Source organism: Chrysochloris asiatica, unplaced genomic scaffold, assembly GCF_000296735.1.
Source record: "Chrysochloris asiatica unplaced genomic scaffold, ChrAsi1.0 scaffold00677, whole genome shotgun sequence".
NCBI lineage: Eukaryota > Metazoa > Chordata > Mammalia > Afrosoricida > Chrysochloridae > Chrysochloris > Chrysochloris asiatica.
In genome coordinates, this window is record NW_006409195.1 from 92,073 (window position 1) to 111,318 (window position 19,246).

A 19,246-nucleotide genomic window follows, 5' to 3' on the forward strand; every position below is an offset into this window, starting at 1 on the left:
AAGGTAGAATCTCCACTGAGTAGTATACAATCTGTCTAGGCAGTGCTGATTAAAGGACATGCGGATAGGTCTCTTGTGATACAATAGTGAATAATTGTTATCAGAATTGATTGTGAGGGTTGGAAATGTAAATGTAGACGTTTTGTAGCAAGGAGGGGAGTGATTAACTTTGCAGTTTAAGAGCGGACGTTCCTGGGACAATCAAAGGGAAGAGCAGAGAGCGGGACCCTACCCAGAGAAGCAGTGGTGCCAGAGATGGAGTCAGAGACTATGATGTGGAGAGATGGAGCAGCTGGGGACTTTAGACTCAGAGAGGGAGCGGGGGGCTGTGTGCTGATGAGCGGGGGGCAGGCTTACAGGGTGTACCCTTTGGTTGGTTGATGATACATGGAGAGGATTGAAATCATGGCAATGAAATGATATACAACAGGATGAATGTAACAAGAATATTCTCCCATGTAAACTATCACAAAATTCACAATAAAACATTTTTTTAAAATTTATTTTAATTAATTTAAAAAAACAAAAACTACACAAGGTCACAATGAGTGGGAACCAAGTTGATGGCACTTAGCAACAACAACAACATGGGAACTCCAGGTGAAAAAGATGAAGCTGTCCTCTCCCAAAAAGATTTACAGTATCAGAAACCTAAAGGAACATTCTATTCTGTCCCATGTAGGGTTGCTATTAATCAGAATCAACTCAATGGCAGTGGGATTGGTTTGTCTTTTGATTCCTCAAATCAGTAATCAATAACTATCAATCACGCATTAATTATGAATTGGTATTAGTACTGTACCTTTAAACATACTTGAATGTGTACAAATGGAAAGATGATCTCACACATTTATGAGGAAAATGTTGGGAAGTGTATTTAAAAATGTTTTCTGGGTCAGCAAACTTAGTGGAATGTTTGTCCCAATTACTAGCTAACTATAGAAAATGATTAAATCTGATCGTCAATAGAAACAGCAGTGGTTTCTGGAGAAAAAGCATATTTTCTAAAAGTAGAAAATTAGTGCAATAAGGAAACTAGCAGTTGGTATTTAAATCAGAAAAATTGACACTGCAGCATTGCTTTTTTCAGTACCTAAAAGACAAAGTCCAAAGCCTCTATTGCATTTGTCTTAGAAAATATTCCTGGATTTATTCATGAATTATCTTAGGTATAGGCAATGGAGTATAATCGTATTGTGGTAAAAATAGTTTTGGTTGTTGTTTCTCTTTTCTTTGGGTTTTAGTATGTAAGAACACATAATAAACTCTGCAAAATCATTTCTCTATTTTTATCTGACACATTTCAGGGTGTAGAATTTCACATAAATTATGTTATTATCTTACTCAGGAAAGAATGCCACTTTGATAACTATTTTAAAAATGAGAAAAGACAATCCTGTGAAAGAAATACTATATATTTGAGGCTGGCATCAAGTAAATATAATAAATCATTAAGATATTTTAACTTGTTAACATTTAATATAAATAGCCTTGTTCTGAGAAAATAAGATAAGCCTTCACATTTATGATATTAATAAATCAATAGAAAGGAACATTTTATTAGGTCCCTCATTTGGGACCCTATACCAGTAAACAGAATGCATATAAATGTTCTTTATTCCAGTTGTGTATGCCCTTAACACAAGGAGGACACTTTGCTATATCATAAATTATAATTAATTTTCTGGCATATATGAGCTGTAGCAGTTTATTGCCAACCCATTATCAGAATAATGTCATATTCAAATTATTCTCTTATGTTTTATTTCTTTTTAGCATATCTAAGTATTCACTCTGATTTTCCAGAATGGATAGGGGCCAGAGTTTACAATATAAAATGATCAAGTAGAAAAGTAAAGTAGTCACTAAAATTCTAATATATGAAAAAGATGTCTTATTTACTTTTTAGTAGAGCAGTCTATATCACAAAAAATTAATTTGTTACCTATTTATTACAGTCAAGAAAACCGTAAGTGGCAGTTCTATTCTGTACCACATTGGGTTACACGAGTCAGAACCAGTCAACATCAACAACTTTTTTAACTTTAAAATTAGTAAAAGAATTACCCATACTTTAGAAACAAAAACCATGTAGGAAAAAAAACATCAGAGTAAGAAAGTATTGAGTCAGGTACTACTTTCATATCATTTGTTACAATTCTCTAAGGGGCTTTTTCACACTTTCATAGAAGAAGAAACTGAAGTTTAATGAAGGTAAATATCTTGCTTACTATTATGAAGAAGCAGCAAAGAACAGACTCCATATTAAAGTGCAAAAGCACAACTGCTTCCCCTCTACTTCAAAATGTTTCTTCTTGAAGTGTAAGCCATCAAATGCAAAAACAAAAATAATGAGAATACCAAATACACATTTTTAGCAGATGGCTAGTCCCTATGAGGCCAAGGTTAAAGATATCCAACTTTTCCAGACTACTGGACCACTCCATCATCTCTAATATTAACTCCTCTTCCTCCCTTCAGTATTCTCCCTCAAGTCTTAGAGTTCAATAATCTGCTGCAGTATCTCAGAAGACTCATGAACCATCAAGGAAACAGCTCACATGTTTGTAGAGACTGACAAGTCCTACATCTGTGTGTCAGACATCGGTCCTCAGATGCATGGTTGCTGGGGCTGATGAACCCAAATCTACAAGTTGACTTACAAGCCTGTAATTGTCAAATAAGGTCAAACAATAGGCCTCACTCAAGTCCCATGTATCAGAGATCATACAGGAATGTGCCAGCATAGGAACCAGAGCAAAAGATAAAACTGTGTCAAAGCATTCCTATATATTGGATGCAGATCACAACCCCAAGGAAACTAAAGGTGATGATTTGAGCTAGAAAGGTGCAAAATATTTTCTTGTTCCCCACACTACCCTGGTGACCAGAGGAATGGCCAGCCCCAACCTGTATACACTCCCAGAGAAGTTCCTGCTCTCCAGGCAGTCGGAACCACATCACCAAACCTGCAGAGTTCCTTCTGGCAAGACCTGGACTAGCAGGGCTTCTCACCCGCTGCTGCCTTCTGTGATGGAAATAGCCCAATCCCCCACATGCTTAGGAGTCCAAATGAACTATTTTTGGATTGGGTACCCAGAGCAGACAATACCTAGCCATACAGAAACACCGTCTTGAACTTGTTACAGTCTTATCCCTTGTTCACCCACAACATGAGGTCCTAGGCTGACAGGAAACCCCAACATTTTCTCCTCTGTGGGCTGGCAACTGCTTTCATGTTTTCCTTTCACTGTTTTTGTTTTTCCTTTCTTCCTCTTTTTCCTCTCTTTACTCTCTCTTGCTTTCTATCCTTTCTATCTCTGCTTTCCTTTATTCTTCTTTTTAATGCTTCTCTTTTTCCAGCTGGGACTGCTTCCTTATCTCCCTCCCTTTGTTTCTTTTTGATACTCTTTGATTTCTTTTCCTTTCACTCATTCCTATTCCTAATTGTGTATAGTTCTTTTTCTTTTTGCTCTTATTTTTCTCTTATTTTCCAATTTCCCTTCCTTTTTCTTCTCTATGGTTTTTGAGTTATTTTTCTACCAGTTGGTGTTTACTTTTCTTTACTACTTGCTTGCTTTCGCTATATTCTTCTTGTTTGTTTTCCTCCTCTCAGAGAAGAACTGACACCAATATTACTCAAACTATTCCAGAACCAAGAAAAGGATGGAATAATTCCTGAATGTATTTTATGAAGTAAGTATAGCCCTTATACCAAAACCTGGCAAAGGCATCACTAAAAATGGAAATTATAGACCAATATCCCTCAGGAACATAGATGCAAAAACTCTCAAAAAAATCCTATCAATAAAATTCAACAACACATTAAAAAAAGAAACAAAAAACATGACCAAGTGAGATTCATAACAGGGATGCAAGTACAATTCAGTATTAGAAAACAATCAACATAAACCACCGTATAAATAAAACAAAGGAAAAGAACCAAATGAATATATTGATACAGAAAAGGCATTTACAAAATTCAACACCCATTTCTGATAAAAACACTCAACAAAGTAGGAAGTGAAGGGAAATTCTTCAACATAATTAAGAGCATATATACAAAACCAACAGTAAACACTGCCTTCAATGGAGAGAAACTGAGAGCAATCACTTTTGTGAACAGGAACTAGATGATTTCCTTTATCCCCATTCCTGTTCAATACTGTATCAGAAGTCTTAGCCAGAGCTATAAGATAAGAAAGGGAATTCAAAGGCATTGAAATTGGCAAAGAAGAAGTAAAACTCCTCTGTTTGCAAAGATATGATCCTACGCATAGGAAATCCCAAAGACTCATAAAAAAAAAATTATCAAAACTTATTCAAAGATTCAGCAAGATGGCAGGGTACAATATCAATATTCAAAGATCAGCTGGATTCCTATATATTAATAAAGACACCTCTAAAAAGGAAATTAGGAAAACAATTCAATAGCAATAGTCACCCAAAAGATCCTATACATAGAAAATCCCAAAGACTCAGCAAAAAAGTTATTAGAACTAATAACAAGATTCATCAAAGTAGCAAGGTACAAGACCAATATACAAAAATTAGTTGGATTACTCTATACTAATAAATACAGGTCTGAAAAGGAAATTAGGAAAACAATATCATTTACAACAGTCACTCAAAAGATGAAATACTTTGTAATAAATATGACTAGTAAACCAAAAGACCTATACAAAGAAAACTACAAAACACTACCACAAGAAACCGAAACAGACTTACAAAAATGAAAGAATATACCATGCTCATGGATAGGAAGACTTAATGTTATGAAAATGTCAACACTACCCAAAGCAATCTATAAATATTATGCAATCCCAACCAGAGTCCAACATCATTCTTAAAAGAGAAGAGAAAAACAGATCACTAACTGTGGTATAGTGAATTAACTACATCTCTCTTCTAGCCACAGTCGGTGACTCTCACTAAACAACATTTCTGCCCTACTGGGCCTGGGTAAGAGAAGGTGGAAGAAGACACAGATATGACGACATGATTCAGTTGTGGATGTTAGCAGAATTCACCATAATTGAAACTCTAGCATGGTTTAAAACGAGCCATTCTCATAAGCAGGAAGGGAGGCAGGATCTCATTACCATCAGAGAAGAGCCAAAAGTGAGCACATCCTTTGGACCCCAAGATATCTACACTGAACCTCCCTGACCCAGAGACAGAGAGCTCTTGCACCGGAGTAGTAGAGGAGCATCAACAGCAGAACCAAGAACCAGAGCACGAGACAGAGCAGTGCACTTCCTAGTCATTGGACCAAGTAAAGCTGAGTGACTTTGGGAAGAAAGTTTGCTTGTAGAGTGTGGTGCCTCTAAGCATATTTAAGTGAGGGAGCTAGGTTTGCTGACTCATGGAGTTACAGTTGAGTGCCTTCAGGGTGAGGCTGAAGGTAGAATAGTGGGTCCTATTGGCATTTATTGGAGTCTGGGTGTGGCTCTGTGGGTTAACGAGCCAGACTGCAAAGCTGTTTGAACTGCAAGATTGGCAGCTCAAGCTCACCAGCTGCTCCTTGGAAATCCTATACAGGGTCGCTATGGGTCGGAACCGACTTGACAGCACTTCATAACAACAAGACATAGGCATTTATTAAAAGCTGTCTGGAACAACTGTGCCTTGAGCATTTCTGACCCCAAATTGTAACTTGTTAACTTCTCTAATAAACCCCATCATTGTATGTTAACTGAGCTCTGTGTGGCCAATGCAACAAATTATCAAACCCAGCTGAACACAGGAGGAGGAATGGTTGGTTCCTCATATTCTTGCACTTATTTTACATGTTAAGAAAAGAAACCTTGGATAAGCAAAGCATTGCTTAAGAAGAGCAAAGTTGAAGGCAACTCACTTCCTGATCTCAAAATCTACTATTCAGTGACAGTGGTCAAAACAGCTTGGTACTAGTACAAAAAAGATACATAGATCAATAGAACAGAACTGAAAACACATATGTAAACCCGTCCATATACAATCAACTGACTTTTGACAAAGGGCCAAAACATTAGCTGCAGAAGAGATAGTTGCTTCAACAAATTATTCAGGCAAAACTAGAAAAACATTTCCAGAAGAAGTTACTACGACCCATATCTCAAACCATATACAAAAACAAACTCAATGTAGATGAAAAGACCTAAATATAAAGTGTGAAAGGGATCACATTAGAAGGTTCTGGATAGAGTGGGGGGGAAATGTGGAACAAAACTCAAAGTTATAATTTAGAAAGACTGAGCTTAGTGGACAGAAAGAAACTGAAGGAAAACAAAGACTATGGCCCCTCAACTACCCTTTAGGTGTGGAAAGAAATTCACCCTCCTAGCTTAATTTTTAGTCAAGCAGTAGATGGATATACAGGGAGACAACAACACTAGTACGGTATGTTCACTATGGAATGGTCAGTCATTCAAAATCAAAAGGATGACATTTACCTAAGGACAAAGTTGAGAAGAGATGGGAAGGTGAGTGGAATGGAAATATGAGCCACAGAGAGGAAGTGAGATGACTGTTTTTACATGGAAGGGATTATAATCACTGATATGAAACAAGTGTATCATTTGTTGAATGAAAAACTGATGATCTTGCCTGTACAACTTCACTCAATTCACAATAAAACATTAATTTTTTTTTTTTTTTTTTAAAGCTGGAAAGCATGGGATAGCAAGTAACAGCAATCTATGGCTGGGATTGAGTAAGGACATATAGAGAGACTCTGTGAGGTGCAGGCTTACAGGAAATGCCTAAAGTAGAGAAGAGCAAATCATTAAGAAAAACTCTTATAAACCATGCCCCACTCTAATTAAAAGGGAATACTAGAGGAATGAGAAGCCAGTGGTACACTGAAGATAATCGTAGCAAGTAAAAAAAAAAAAAAAAAAATCAACCCCAACTCAACTCCTCTGACTAATTCAACTTGCTGTTGTTGTCAGGTGCCATCAAGTCGGAACCGACTCATAGAGACCCCATGCACAGCAGAACGAAACAAAGTCCGATCCTGGGCCAACCTCACTACCGCTGCCACACTTGAGTCCATCAATGATGCCACCTGGCTGATCCATCTCGTTAGGGGTCTTCCTCTTTTTCTCTGACCCTCCACCCTACTCAGTATGACATCCTTCTCCAACGATTGTTTCCTCTGGACAATATGTCCAAAGTATGAGAGATGAAGCTTAGCCATCCTGGCCTCCAAGGAGCACTCTGGCTGCACTTCTTCCAAAACAGATGTATTGGTTCTTTTGGCAGTCCATGGCACTTTCAGTACTCTCCTCCAACACCACAACTCAAAGGCATAAATTCTTCTACGATCTTCCTTATTCACTGTCCAGCTTTCGCATCCATATGAGGCTATTGAAAACACCATGGCCAGGGTCAGGCGCACCTTAGTCCTCAAGCTGACATCTCTGCTCTTCAATACTTTAAAAAGTTCCTTCCTGTGCAGCAGATTTGCCCAATGCAATACGTCGTCTGATCTCTTGACTGCTGCTTCCGCGAGTGTTGATAGTTGATCCAGGAAGAATGAAGTCCTTGACAACTTCAATCTTTTCTCCATTGATAAGAATGTTGTTTATTGGTCCAGTGGTGAGGATTTTTGTTTTCTTGACATTGAGATGTAATCCATATTGAAGGCTGTGCTCTTTGATCTTCTTAAGTAAACGTTTCAAGTCCTCTTCACTTTCAGCAAGCAAGGTTGTGTCATCTGTATATCACAGGTTGTTGATGAGTCTTCCTCCAATCCTGACGCCACATTTTTCTTCATAGAACCCAGCTTCTCGTATTATTTGCTTAGCATACAGGTTGAATAAGTATGGCGTGTCTCACACCTTTCCCAATTTTAAAACATTCAGTGTTCCCATGTTCTGTTCGAACAACTGCTTCTTGGTCTAGGTACAGATTTCTCAGAAGTATAATTAAGTGTTCTGGAATACTCATACTTCTCAATGTTGCCCATAGCTTGTCGTGATCCACATAATCGAAAGCCTTTGCGTAGTCAATAAAGCACAGGTAAACATCCTTCTGGTATTCTCTGCTTTCAGCCAAGATCCATCAGATATCAGCATTCAACTAGTAACATGGTTACATTCAACTAGTAACATGGAATTCAACTTGTAACATGGTTTTCCAGACACAAATTTATCAACCAATTTCTGACGTCCTACATACACTAATCAGAATGTATAAAATATATAAAAAATCAAAAATAAGAAAATCCACTGTCCAGATTCAAAGCAATGAACAAAATCAGATTGAAACAAGCTGAATCAAGCAGAATGCAAAGTCACTATGATTAATATTAGGTCCCTGAATAGTGCAAATGGTTTGGGCTCGACTGCTAATCCAAAGGTTGGCAATGAGAACACACTAGTAGTACCATGAAAGAAAAGAACTATCAATGTGCTTCTGTAAAGTTAACAGCCAAGAAAACTCTATAGAGTAGTTGTACTATAACACATAGGGTTGCCATGAGTCAAAATCAACTCAACAGCAACAAATGAGACAGACTTTTGACTAACGAACATTATATGTTAACATTAACGAACATTAACTACATTAAGTACATTGGGAGTGCTGCGGCACCATACAATTAAGCACTGGACTGTGAAGCACAAGGTCTGTGATTTGAGCCTGCCAGCTGCTCCATGGGAGAAAGATGAGGCTTTCTGCTTCCGCAAAGATTTAAAGCCTTGGAAACCCTGTACAGGGCTGCTATGAGTTGGAACAGCACTTAACAACAACAACATTAAGTATATTAATCACTTGTAAATCTGCTGCTGTTGTTAAGTGACGTCAAGTCAGTTCCAACCCATAGCGACCCTTTATAGGGTTTCCAAGGAGCAGCTAGTGAGCTAGAACCTCCATCTTTGCAGTCCAAACCAATTTTACAGTCCAGCACATTAACCCACAGTGCCACACTAGGACTCCAAATAAGTCAAATGCAGAAAAAAGAAGAAGAAGAAAAAAAATAAATAAATAGAATCTCATACATAAAAAAAAAAAAAAAAAATCCAAAACAGGTGGGGAAAAAAGTAGTAAGCACACAGAGGGCAAATTAAAAAAAACTAATACCAGGAATCCTAGTGTGGTGCTACAGGGTAAGTTCTAGACTGTTAACCACCAGGTTGGCAGTTCAAATCCACTAGCTGCTCCTTTGAAACCCTATACAGGATCACTGAGTCAGAACTGACTGGATGGCACGTAACAATATAGTACATTTTTTAAAAATTATCTATAATTGAGGAGCGTTCATAGCTCTGTAGTATAAGCAATGGCCTGCTAACCACCAGGTCTGTGGTTTTGAGCCCATCAGCTGCTGCTCCAAGGGAGAAAGATGAAGCTTTCTACTTCCTCAAAGATTTACAGGCTCAGGAACCCTATACAGGGTGGACAGGAGTCAGAAATGACTCAATAGCACTTAACAACAACAACACAACAATAATTAAGGAATCCTGGTGGCATAAGGTGTTAGGCATTGGTAGTTCAAACCCACAAGCTGCTCCTCAGGAGGTACATGAGGCTGTCTGCTCCCACAGATTTATAGTCTTAGAAACACTACAAGGTCACTTTGAGTCACAGTTCTTGGTTTGTTTTTTTTTTTTTAATTTCAGTAATAGCTCTGAATGTACACAGTATAAACATATACAAATAAGTAGCCAGTCCCCGGAGAAGGACATCGTGCTTGGTAAAATGGAGGGTCAGAAAACAGAGAAAGGCCTTCAAAGAGATGGATCTGGTACAGTAGCAGCAGCAATGGGCTCAAACATAAGAATTGTGAAGTTGGTTCAAGATCGGGCAGTGTTTCATTCTGCTGCACACAGGGTCACTGTAAGTCGGAACTTGACTTAACAGCACCCAACCACAACAACCTGAAAAGTACTAAATCCCATCACCATAGGTCTCAAGTGTGTCTGTATATGTTGCATAAGTATTTCAGAGTTTAAAATTTTTTAATAGCAATAAATTGCATTTAATATCTGAATGGAGGTGGTGGTGGTGGTTGTGTGCTACTGAGTCGGCTCTGAGGCGATGTACGGGAATAGAAAGTCTCATCATCTTCCTCCCATGAAATTCAGAATAGGTAGTTTTAATAATTCAATTTTAGTCTTAGAGAATCATATTAATTCTTCTAGACTGAATCCTTAATTTTTGTTTTAGTAGGCACTTTACAGTGGAGTAAAGTACTGGACCAAAAGATTGGTTTCAACCACAAGGTCAGCAATTCAAACTCACCAGCCACTCCTTGGAAACCCTACACAGGGTTGCTTTGAGTCAGAACCAACTCAATGGCACATACAAAAGTTTCTGACTGGTTCCCTTCTTTTGGAAACATGCAATTAATCTCAACAGCAAAGCATAAAATTCTAAAAACAATGTCTAAGACATACATATCTAATAGTTTCTGGAAGATAAAAATTATTTTGCAAAATATAAATCTATTATTTCATAGTAATGTAGTACAGTATAGCTCACAAATACAGGTTAAGAAAACTAATGATATACCTATATCTAAATAACAGGAGCCCTGGCGTGGCACTGTAGGATAAGAACTGGACCACAAGGTCAGTTTGAATTGCAAGGTCTTTGGTTCAAACTCACCAGCTGCTCCTTGGAAATCCTATACAGGGTGGCTATGAGTTGAAACTGACTCAACACTACTTAACAACAACAACTGGAGAAGTATTCCTACTGCAAAGGAAACAAGTTATATACAAAGCTAAGACCTGTGGTAAGTATGTTTTATCGAGATTCTCAAAATGAATTGTTCCTACCTGAAGCATCTAGTTCTTTCAGCAGTCCTTTAGTTCAATATTAGTCAACTTAGAAAAGCAATGTTACTGGGGAAATCTTTCATTTTATTAAATTACATTTACAACCATCCCTCCCCAAAACAATATGTTACTTGATTTTGCTCACCTCTTCTCCTGAAAGGTAATATGCAGCAAGCAGGCCTCCAATAAATCGAATGTTGACTTCAAACACAGACACTTCTGAATTCTGTGAAAACATATATATATATATATATAATTTTATAACTTTCAGAGTATTTTCAATATTTCATTTGTTTCTTCTAAAAACTATGGGAGAAAATGTTATCACTTTCTGCACCTTTGTTCTTCATTCAAATGCAATCTCATCAATTTTACTGAAATTCCTCTGTTATTGTCACTATAGCTTAACTGTCAAAACCAATGGGTTATTTTTAAATACCTTGCATAATCAACATGATTTTATCATAATATTTAATTCTACTGGCTATTTTCTCTCTATTTCTTGAAGTCTGGAATATCATTCTTTCTTTCTACTGGCTCCTTTCCGTCTGTTCTAATAACTATAGTATTGTTTCCATTTTTTCATCTACCTATCTTCATGGATTTAAATCTCTTTCAAGTATATATATACTAAATAAATAAAGGGAGTTGCCACAAAACGATGGAGAAAACAAAATTGGTTCCTAGATAAGAAATTAAGTTGAACACTCATTTCATATATCTAACAAAATTAATTGCAAATTTAGAAATAAATGTAAAAAAAATACTATAAAAAAAGTGAAAATATTTAACTTTCTTAGGAAGGAAGTATATTATAAGCATAAATATAAAATGATTTGAGTTATTTGGACTTCCCCAGAATGCAAATCATCTATGAGGAAAAGAAAAGTCGTGATAAGGATACAAAGTAAATGGAAATCAAATACACTGCTGCTGAGAATAGCCACTGGAAGTTTATAAAAAGTGAAACACACATATACAATATGATTCAGCAATCCCAGGTGACATTCTTACCCAAATATATATCAGGAAAGTAGGTATTGATGTCTAAAATGTTGAAATAAGTCACCAAGCAGTAATTCAAAATTCTAATCCAAGTGAAAACACCCTTTAAAATTGAAGACAAAATAGAAACAAAGATTATCTGCCCAATAAGCTTAAACACTGATTTCTCCTCAGAAATCATGGAGACCAAAAGGCAACAGAACAATCTCTTTAAAGAGTTGATCGGGGGAAAAAAAAAAAAAAAAAACTGTCAACAAAGAATATTGTATCTGGCAAAATGTAATTCAACAATTAGAGCAAAATTAAGTAGATCCAGATAAAAGCTGAAAAAATGGGTAACAATTACACTTACCTAAAAAAGAAATGCTAAAGGGAATCTTTCAAATGGGAAAGAAAGAATAATAGACAGTAATAGACAGTAACTGTCTCACGTAGGGGTGAAGGGAGCAGAATGGGGCAAAACAGAGTAAACAAAACATAATCTAACCATATGTGTCTACAAGAGACACAACTCATTCCCAAAGTCATAAATAGGTTTGTAAAGTTTATGGATCAACTTGGGGAGGCTATGATTTCCAGTGGGCTGGCCTAAACTAAACACTAAACTAGTTGCTGTTCCATAATGTAATCTAATTTGATCATCTTTCATAGTCTACTGCAATGTTACCTATCAATAAGTAGAAAAGGGTGTTTCCTTAGAGTGTTGTCTACCTCCAAACTATAAACTGTTATTTTGGCAAGATTCACTCTCTCCCATTCTGCACTCTTTATCTGAGCTATATCTATCTTGGGATACAAGTCTGTCAAAGTCTTCAGCTGTCACCTAACCTATGGATTTTGGACTTGCCAGTCTAACTCAACAGCACTTAACAACAACAACAATTTTGTGTGCCAGTTTCTTGAAGAAAATCAATCCCTCTATTCCTTCCTCCGTTTTCCTCTCCCATTTTCTTTCGCTATATATGATGCAATATGTGATAACATAATTGGGGCGGGAGGGGGGGGTGAGCATAGGCATAGTCCCCACTTATCCATGTGGTAATACATCCCAAGAACCCCAAGTGGAAGCCTGAAACCTCAAACAGTACTAAAACCAATATACACTTTTTTTTTTTCCTATACAAATATATGACAGGTCGTCAGGGTGCCTGGGCATGCAACGTTAACCTGTCAGACACCAGCAGAGCAAGGCACAAGTATTTTCCAGGCTCATACCCAGCAGAGGAGGAGGAAGTCAGTTTCTAGACAGAGCAGAACGCAAGAAAGATTTCATCAGCCTAGTCAGAATGGTGCATAATTCAAATATTTTGGGGCCACAGTTGTTTCCCTTCAGAACCCAAAGACAGGCTGAAAATGAAATAATAATACCATCCCAAGTAAAATTATAACCAAAAGAGAGCTGGGGTAGTGATTTTAAATACCAGAAAAGAGAGACTTTAAGTCAAAATCTGTTATAAGAGACATTATACAATGAGACTTCAAAAAGTTTGTGGGAAAAAATGGAATTAAAAAATAATGAAATTTATATTGGTCCCTTGTCAAAACAGATAATGAAGCTTTTAAAGTTATTTTGTTCACCAAACAGATATAATGATTAAAAAATATATATGCACCTAACATCAGAACCACAACATAAATGAAGCAGAACTGAAGAGAAAAAGTTTCTCAATAGTTGTTGAAGAATTCAATGCAGTCAGCTTACTGTACCCATGGGTTCCGAATCCAACTGTGATTCAAAAATACTCATCACCAATAAATGAAGTCAATTAAGTAGCCAAAGTAATTTCTCAAAGGTTAAGAGGGAACATAGACTGATATTTACACAGCAAATCAGCACTGGACGGTGAACCACAGGGTCGGCAGTTCAAAACCACCAGCTGCTCCTTGGAGTTGCTGTGAGTCAGGGCAGTCTCATCAGCACTTAACAACAACAACAAGGTATTAGAAATAATCTAGAAGTGACTTAAACACAGGAGGATATGCAAACATTGTATGCAAATATTTCACCATTTTATATAAGAGACATGAGCATCTGCAGATTTTGGTATCCACAGGGAGACATGGAAGCAATCTCCTGCCAATACTGAGGGGTAACTGTACAACTTTCAATAACGGACAGACATTCTAGAATGAGGATGAGTAAGGAAACAGAGGAGATGAGGGACACTGTAAGTAAGATAGACCTAACAGCCATATGTAGAAAATTCTATACAACAACAGCACAATTATACATTCTTCCTCACTGACATTGATAGACCATAAGTTAGGTCATAAAGCAAGTCTCAAGAAATTTAAAAAACTTAACTATGCAAAGTGTTTTCTCTAATCACAATGTAAAGTTAGAAATTAAAAGCAAAAGAGAAACTGGAAAATACACAAATGTGTAAAAATTAAGCACACTGTTTATCTGCCAATGGGTCAATGATGAAATCAATACAGAGATCAGAAAAATACTTTAAAGTTGAATGAAAATGAAAACTCTACATACGAAAACTTATGGAAGGCAGAGAAGGCAGTGCCCGGAGGGAAATTAAGAGCAGTAAACACATATATTAAAAAACAGAAAAGATCAATCACCTAACTTTACAACTTGAGAAACTAAGAGGGAAATAGAGACCAAACCCAAAGATACTAGAAGGAAAACATTTTTACAAGGCCAAAATTGAGATAAATGAAACAAATAATGGAAAGACAATATAGATCCATGAAGCCAGAGCTGTGTGTTTTCTAAACATCAATAAAACTGACAAACCTTTAGTTACATCGACAAAGTGAAAACATACAAATTTCTAAAATCAGATATTAAAATAGGGGCATTACGACTAACTATAGAAACAAAAAGATTCATAAGAGAATAGCATGAGCAATTGTTACTAACAAACTACATAACCCAGATAAATAGACAAATTCCTATAAACATTTACACTTCCTACATTGACTCAGGAGTCCTGTTGGGGTGCTGTAGGGTAAGCACTGACTGCTAACCACAAGACTGGTGATTCAAACACACCTGCTGATCTTCAAAAACACTATACCAGGTCGCTATGAGTTAGAACCAACTTACTGGCACTTAATAACAACACTGACTCAAGCAGAAGTAGAGACTTTAACAAACCCATACATGGTTAAGAGACTGAATCAGTAATCGAGTAATCTTTGCCAATAAAGAAAAGTTTCGAACCAGGTATCACTGGGGAATTTGATCAATATTTATACAAAAAGTGAGTCCTTTTTCAACTTTTCTAAGAAAGAGGGAATACTTTCTAACTCAATCTGTGAAGCAAGTACTACTTTGAAACCAAAGACAAAGACAAAACTTTTACAGACAATTATCGAGTCTTGGTGTAGCACTGCAGGATAATGTACTTGAAACCACTAGGTGGGAGGCTCAAACCCACCAGCCACCCTATACAGGGTTACTATGACAAACTGACTTGAGGGCACTTAACAATAATAACAGTCCCTATGGGAGTCCTGGTATGGTGCTGTTGGTTAATACACTGGACTGCAAAGTTGGTTTGAACTGCAAGGTTGGCAGTTCAAGCTCACCAGCCACTCCTCGGAAACCCTATGCAGGATCGCTATGGGTCAGAACTGACTCAATGGCACTTAATAACAAACAACAACAGTGGAGTCCTGGTGTGGCACTGTAGAGCAAGCACTAGACATCAAGGTCAATTTGAACCATAAGGTGGTGGTTCAAACCCAACAGTCACTCCTTGGAAATCCTACAAAGAGGTCGCTATGAGTTAGAACCAACACTGTGGCACTTAACAGCAGCAACATCCCTTATGTTGCTGTGGCTCCATACAATAAATACAAGGTCAACAGTTCGAGTCCGCCAGCCACTCCATGGGAGAAAGATGAGGCTTCTGCACCTGCAAAGATTCTCAGCTTCAGAAACCCTATGCAAGGTCGCTATGAGTCAGAACTGACTCAACAGCACTTAACAACAAGAGATAAATGAATGACATTCATTTTCAATATTAATACACATAATATTGTTGATAAATAAATACTATACAAAGCAATCTACAGATGCAATGCAATCCTCATAAAAATCTAATAGCTTTCTTTGTAGTAGTTAAAAAAAAAAAGCCAATTCGCAAGATCCCAAATAGCCAAAGCAATCTGAAAGAAAAAAAAACTATGAGCCCCCATACTTCCGGATCTCAAAACATACTATAAAGCTACAGTAACCAAAACATGGTACTGTATAATGGTAGAAACCTAAATCAATGGAATAAAATTAAGTCCAGACATAAATTTATAAATCTATAGCCAATCTATTTTTGACAAGGGAGCTAATGCCTTTCAATGGAAAACAGTCTCTTTAAGAAATGATACTGGGACAACTGGATTCCTGCCACATACAAAAATCAACTCAAAATGGATCAAGGACCAAAATGTAAGTATGAAAACCATAAAACTATTAGAAGAAAACACACTGCTCATGATTCAAGACCTAGTTTTTAACAAAGTATCTTTTAGATATGATTCTGAAAGCATGAACAACAAAAGACAAAATGGATATAGGACGTCATCAAAATTGAAAACCTGTTCATCAAAGGACTTTCAATGAAATGAACATACAAGTTACAGAAGAGAGAGAAAAAAACATGAGAAACCATATATGTCTGATGTCGTGTAGTTGTTGTTGCTGTGTTGTGTGCCACTGTGTCTATTCTGACTCATAGCTACCCTGGACAGGGTTTTCTGAGAGCAGCAAGTGGGTTTGAACTGTCAACCTTGCAGTGACCAGTCCAGTGCTTATCCTACATCACCATACCATGGCTCATATATCTGATTTATTATTGTTGTTAAGTGCCATTGAGTTGGTTGTGAATCGTAGCAACACTGTATAGGGCTTCTGAGGAGCAGCTGGTTAGCTTGAACTGCTGACTTTGCAGTTCAAACCGACCTTGCAGTCCAGCACATTAACCCACAACACCATACCAGGACTCCATATATCTGATAAGGGTTTAACATTCAGAATATATAAAAACTCCCACAACTTAACAACAAAAGTACAAACAACTGAATCATAAAATAGACAAGCATCTTGAATAGATATTTCAACACACAAGACATAAAAATGGCCATCAAGAGACATGAAAAGATGCTTAATGTTATTGGTGGTGGTTGTATGCTCTGGGAGCACAGTAGTTATGAATCAGGCTGCAAACCTCAAGGTCAGCAGTTCGAAACTACCAGCTGTTCTGCAAGAGAAAAGATGAGGTTTTCTGCTCCCATAAAGATTTACAGCCTCAGAAACCCTGTATAGGGTCACTATGAGTTGGAACCGACTCCACGGCACATAATCACCACCACCATATGCCACAGAGTTGGTTCCGACTCAGCAACACTGTACACAGGAAATCAATGTAACCAAGGCTGGTTCTTTTTAAAAAATTAATAAAACTGACAGTCATCTAAGTAGACTGACCAAGAGAAAAAAGGGAAAAAATTACAAACATCAGGATTGAGAGAAAAATCAACTTCAAATGCTAAACACAGAATAATGCTACAGAACAATACAATGAAGATCTTGACATAACTTCAATGTTGTTATTGTTAGGTGCTGTCGAGTCAGTTCTGATTCATAGTAGCCCAGTATAGGGTTTCCAAAGGAGCAGCTGGTAAGTTTAAACTGTCAACCTTGCAGTCCAGTGCTTATCTTACAGCGCCACACCAGGACTCTGAAAACTTCAACAGCATTGATGAAATGGGGAAATTCCTCAAATAACACAAACTCCAAATCTCATGCAGTAAGTAAGTGTAATACTGTAAGAATTTGTTTTCAGCCACCACTGATCAGCCATGCTTAAACACATTTATTTGTAATATGCCTGTCCATGTATGAATAAGAACCTCGTAACAATACTTTTTTTTAACTTTTCCTCATATATACAAGGGGCCTTCAAAAAATTCATAGGAAAATTCCATTATCTTTCAGTTCCATTTTCCCACAAACCTTTGGAAGCCCTCTGGTATCCAGTGATACCTATAGACTCGAAACTCAACAGGACTGGCTCGTTTCTCCAGTTCTCATGAGTTTTTCTCCTTGGACAGGGAGCAGTACTACCACTTTTCTATATCTCGTTGTAGTGGAAAATACTTGAATTTTGCTTCTCTGACATGTTTCCTCTCCTCAAGGGTTTCATTGCATATTTACCACAATTTTAAAAATGATCAAATGGTACACTTGAGATTAGTGAATTTTATTATAAGTAAATTTTATTTCCAAACGGTAGAAAAATTAGAAATACTGAACTCTGGTTAACTATGCACACTTTAAAGTATGATATATACTAATGTCTGTGATTTACTTTGAAATATATTAATGGCACAATAGATATGTGATAAAATATAGGAAAATGTTCATTGTAGAATCTAAGTGGTCAATATATTAGTGTTCAACTGTTCTGTTTGAAAAATATGCACACAAAATGTTGGAGGGAAAACCAATAAAATGGATAAAACCAAAAGAGCAGTCTTCAAAAAGAATCAGTTTAGATAAATCCCTAGAAAATTTAGTCAAGCAAAACAAGAAAAGAGGCCAATGCTATCACAAATTAAAAAAAGAGAACTATCCAGACAAAAGACTTTAAAATATTCAAATAAAAATAAAACACACAAATTTCTAAAATATGTTAGGAAACAATTTTAGAGAAAGAAAAATCTTGAAGAATTCATTAAATAAATTGAATTATTAGTTAAAACCCTATCTATAAAAATTCAACTGGGTCAGAAAATTAATGTGGCTAGTTCAACCAAACACTAAAAGAACAGAGAATTCACTTTGTATAGCAATCATGATCAAATTAAACAAACATTGTACAAAAAAAGGAAAATTATAGGACATTTTCACTGTTGAATATGGATGCTAAAATCACAGGTAAACTGGAAAAATGCTAATCCATGAATGTAACAAAGGAGACCAAGACAGGCATATCCATAAAATATATGGATGGTTTAGCAGAGAAAAATTAGTTTCCATATTAACATATTGTTGTTGCTGTGTTGTTGCTGATGCTAGTGGCCATCATGTCAGTTCCAGTTCATAACAATCCTAGGTACAGCAACACGAAATCCTTCTTAGTCCTACGCCACCCTCATAAACATCCCTAAGTTTGAGCCCATTTTGGCAGCAACTATGACAATTTGTCTTATAGAGGTCTTTCTCTTTTTCACTGACCTTTTACTTGATAGAACCCAAGCATGATGTCCTGTTGCAGACCATGTAGGCCTGGTCAGAGGTTCAAGGCCCTATAGGCCCGAGTGTAACAGATCTAGCCACTTGGCAGTCAATAGCAAACTGCTTTTCATCTTAGTGTTCAGTTACATGTATTAATTCAATACATGGAGCCCTTGATAATCCACAGATAAATGTGATATTTTCCTAAAAGCCCAGACTGTAAAAGTTGCAAGGTCAAGCCTTCCTCCAAAGGATTAACTAAAAACATCTTAGCTAC

General features: G+C 36.9%; 1 protein-coding gene across 1 annotated transcript in view; it reads right to left on the reverse strand.

Annotated features, from left to right (window-relative positions):
- Positions 1-19,246, reverse strand: part of MAN1A2 (mannosidase, alpha, class 1A, member 2) — a gene marked incomplete at its 3' end in the record, with an annotated part of 132,907 nt that overhangs the window by 77,368 nt on the left and 36,293 nt on the right. Inside the window, exon 4 of the mRNA XM_006877930.1 lies at positions 10,912-10,992. Within this exon, the coding sequence (XP_006877992.1) occupies positions 10,912-10,992 (81 nt within the window). The remainder of the gene's footprint in view (positions 1-10,911; positions 10,993-19,246) is intronic.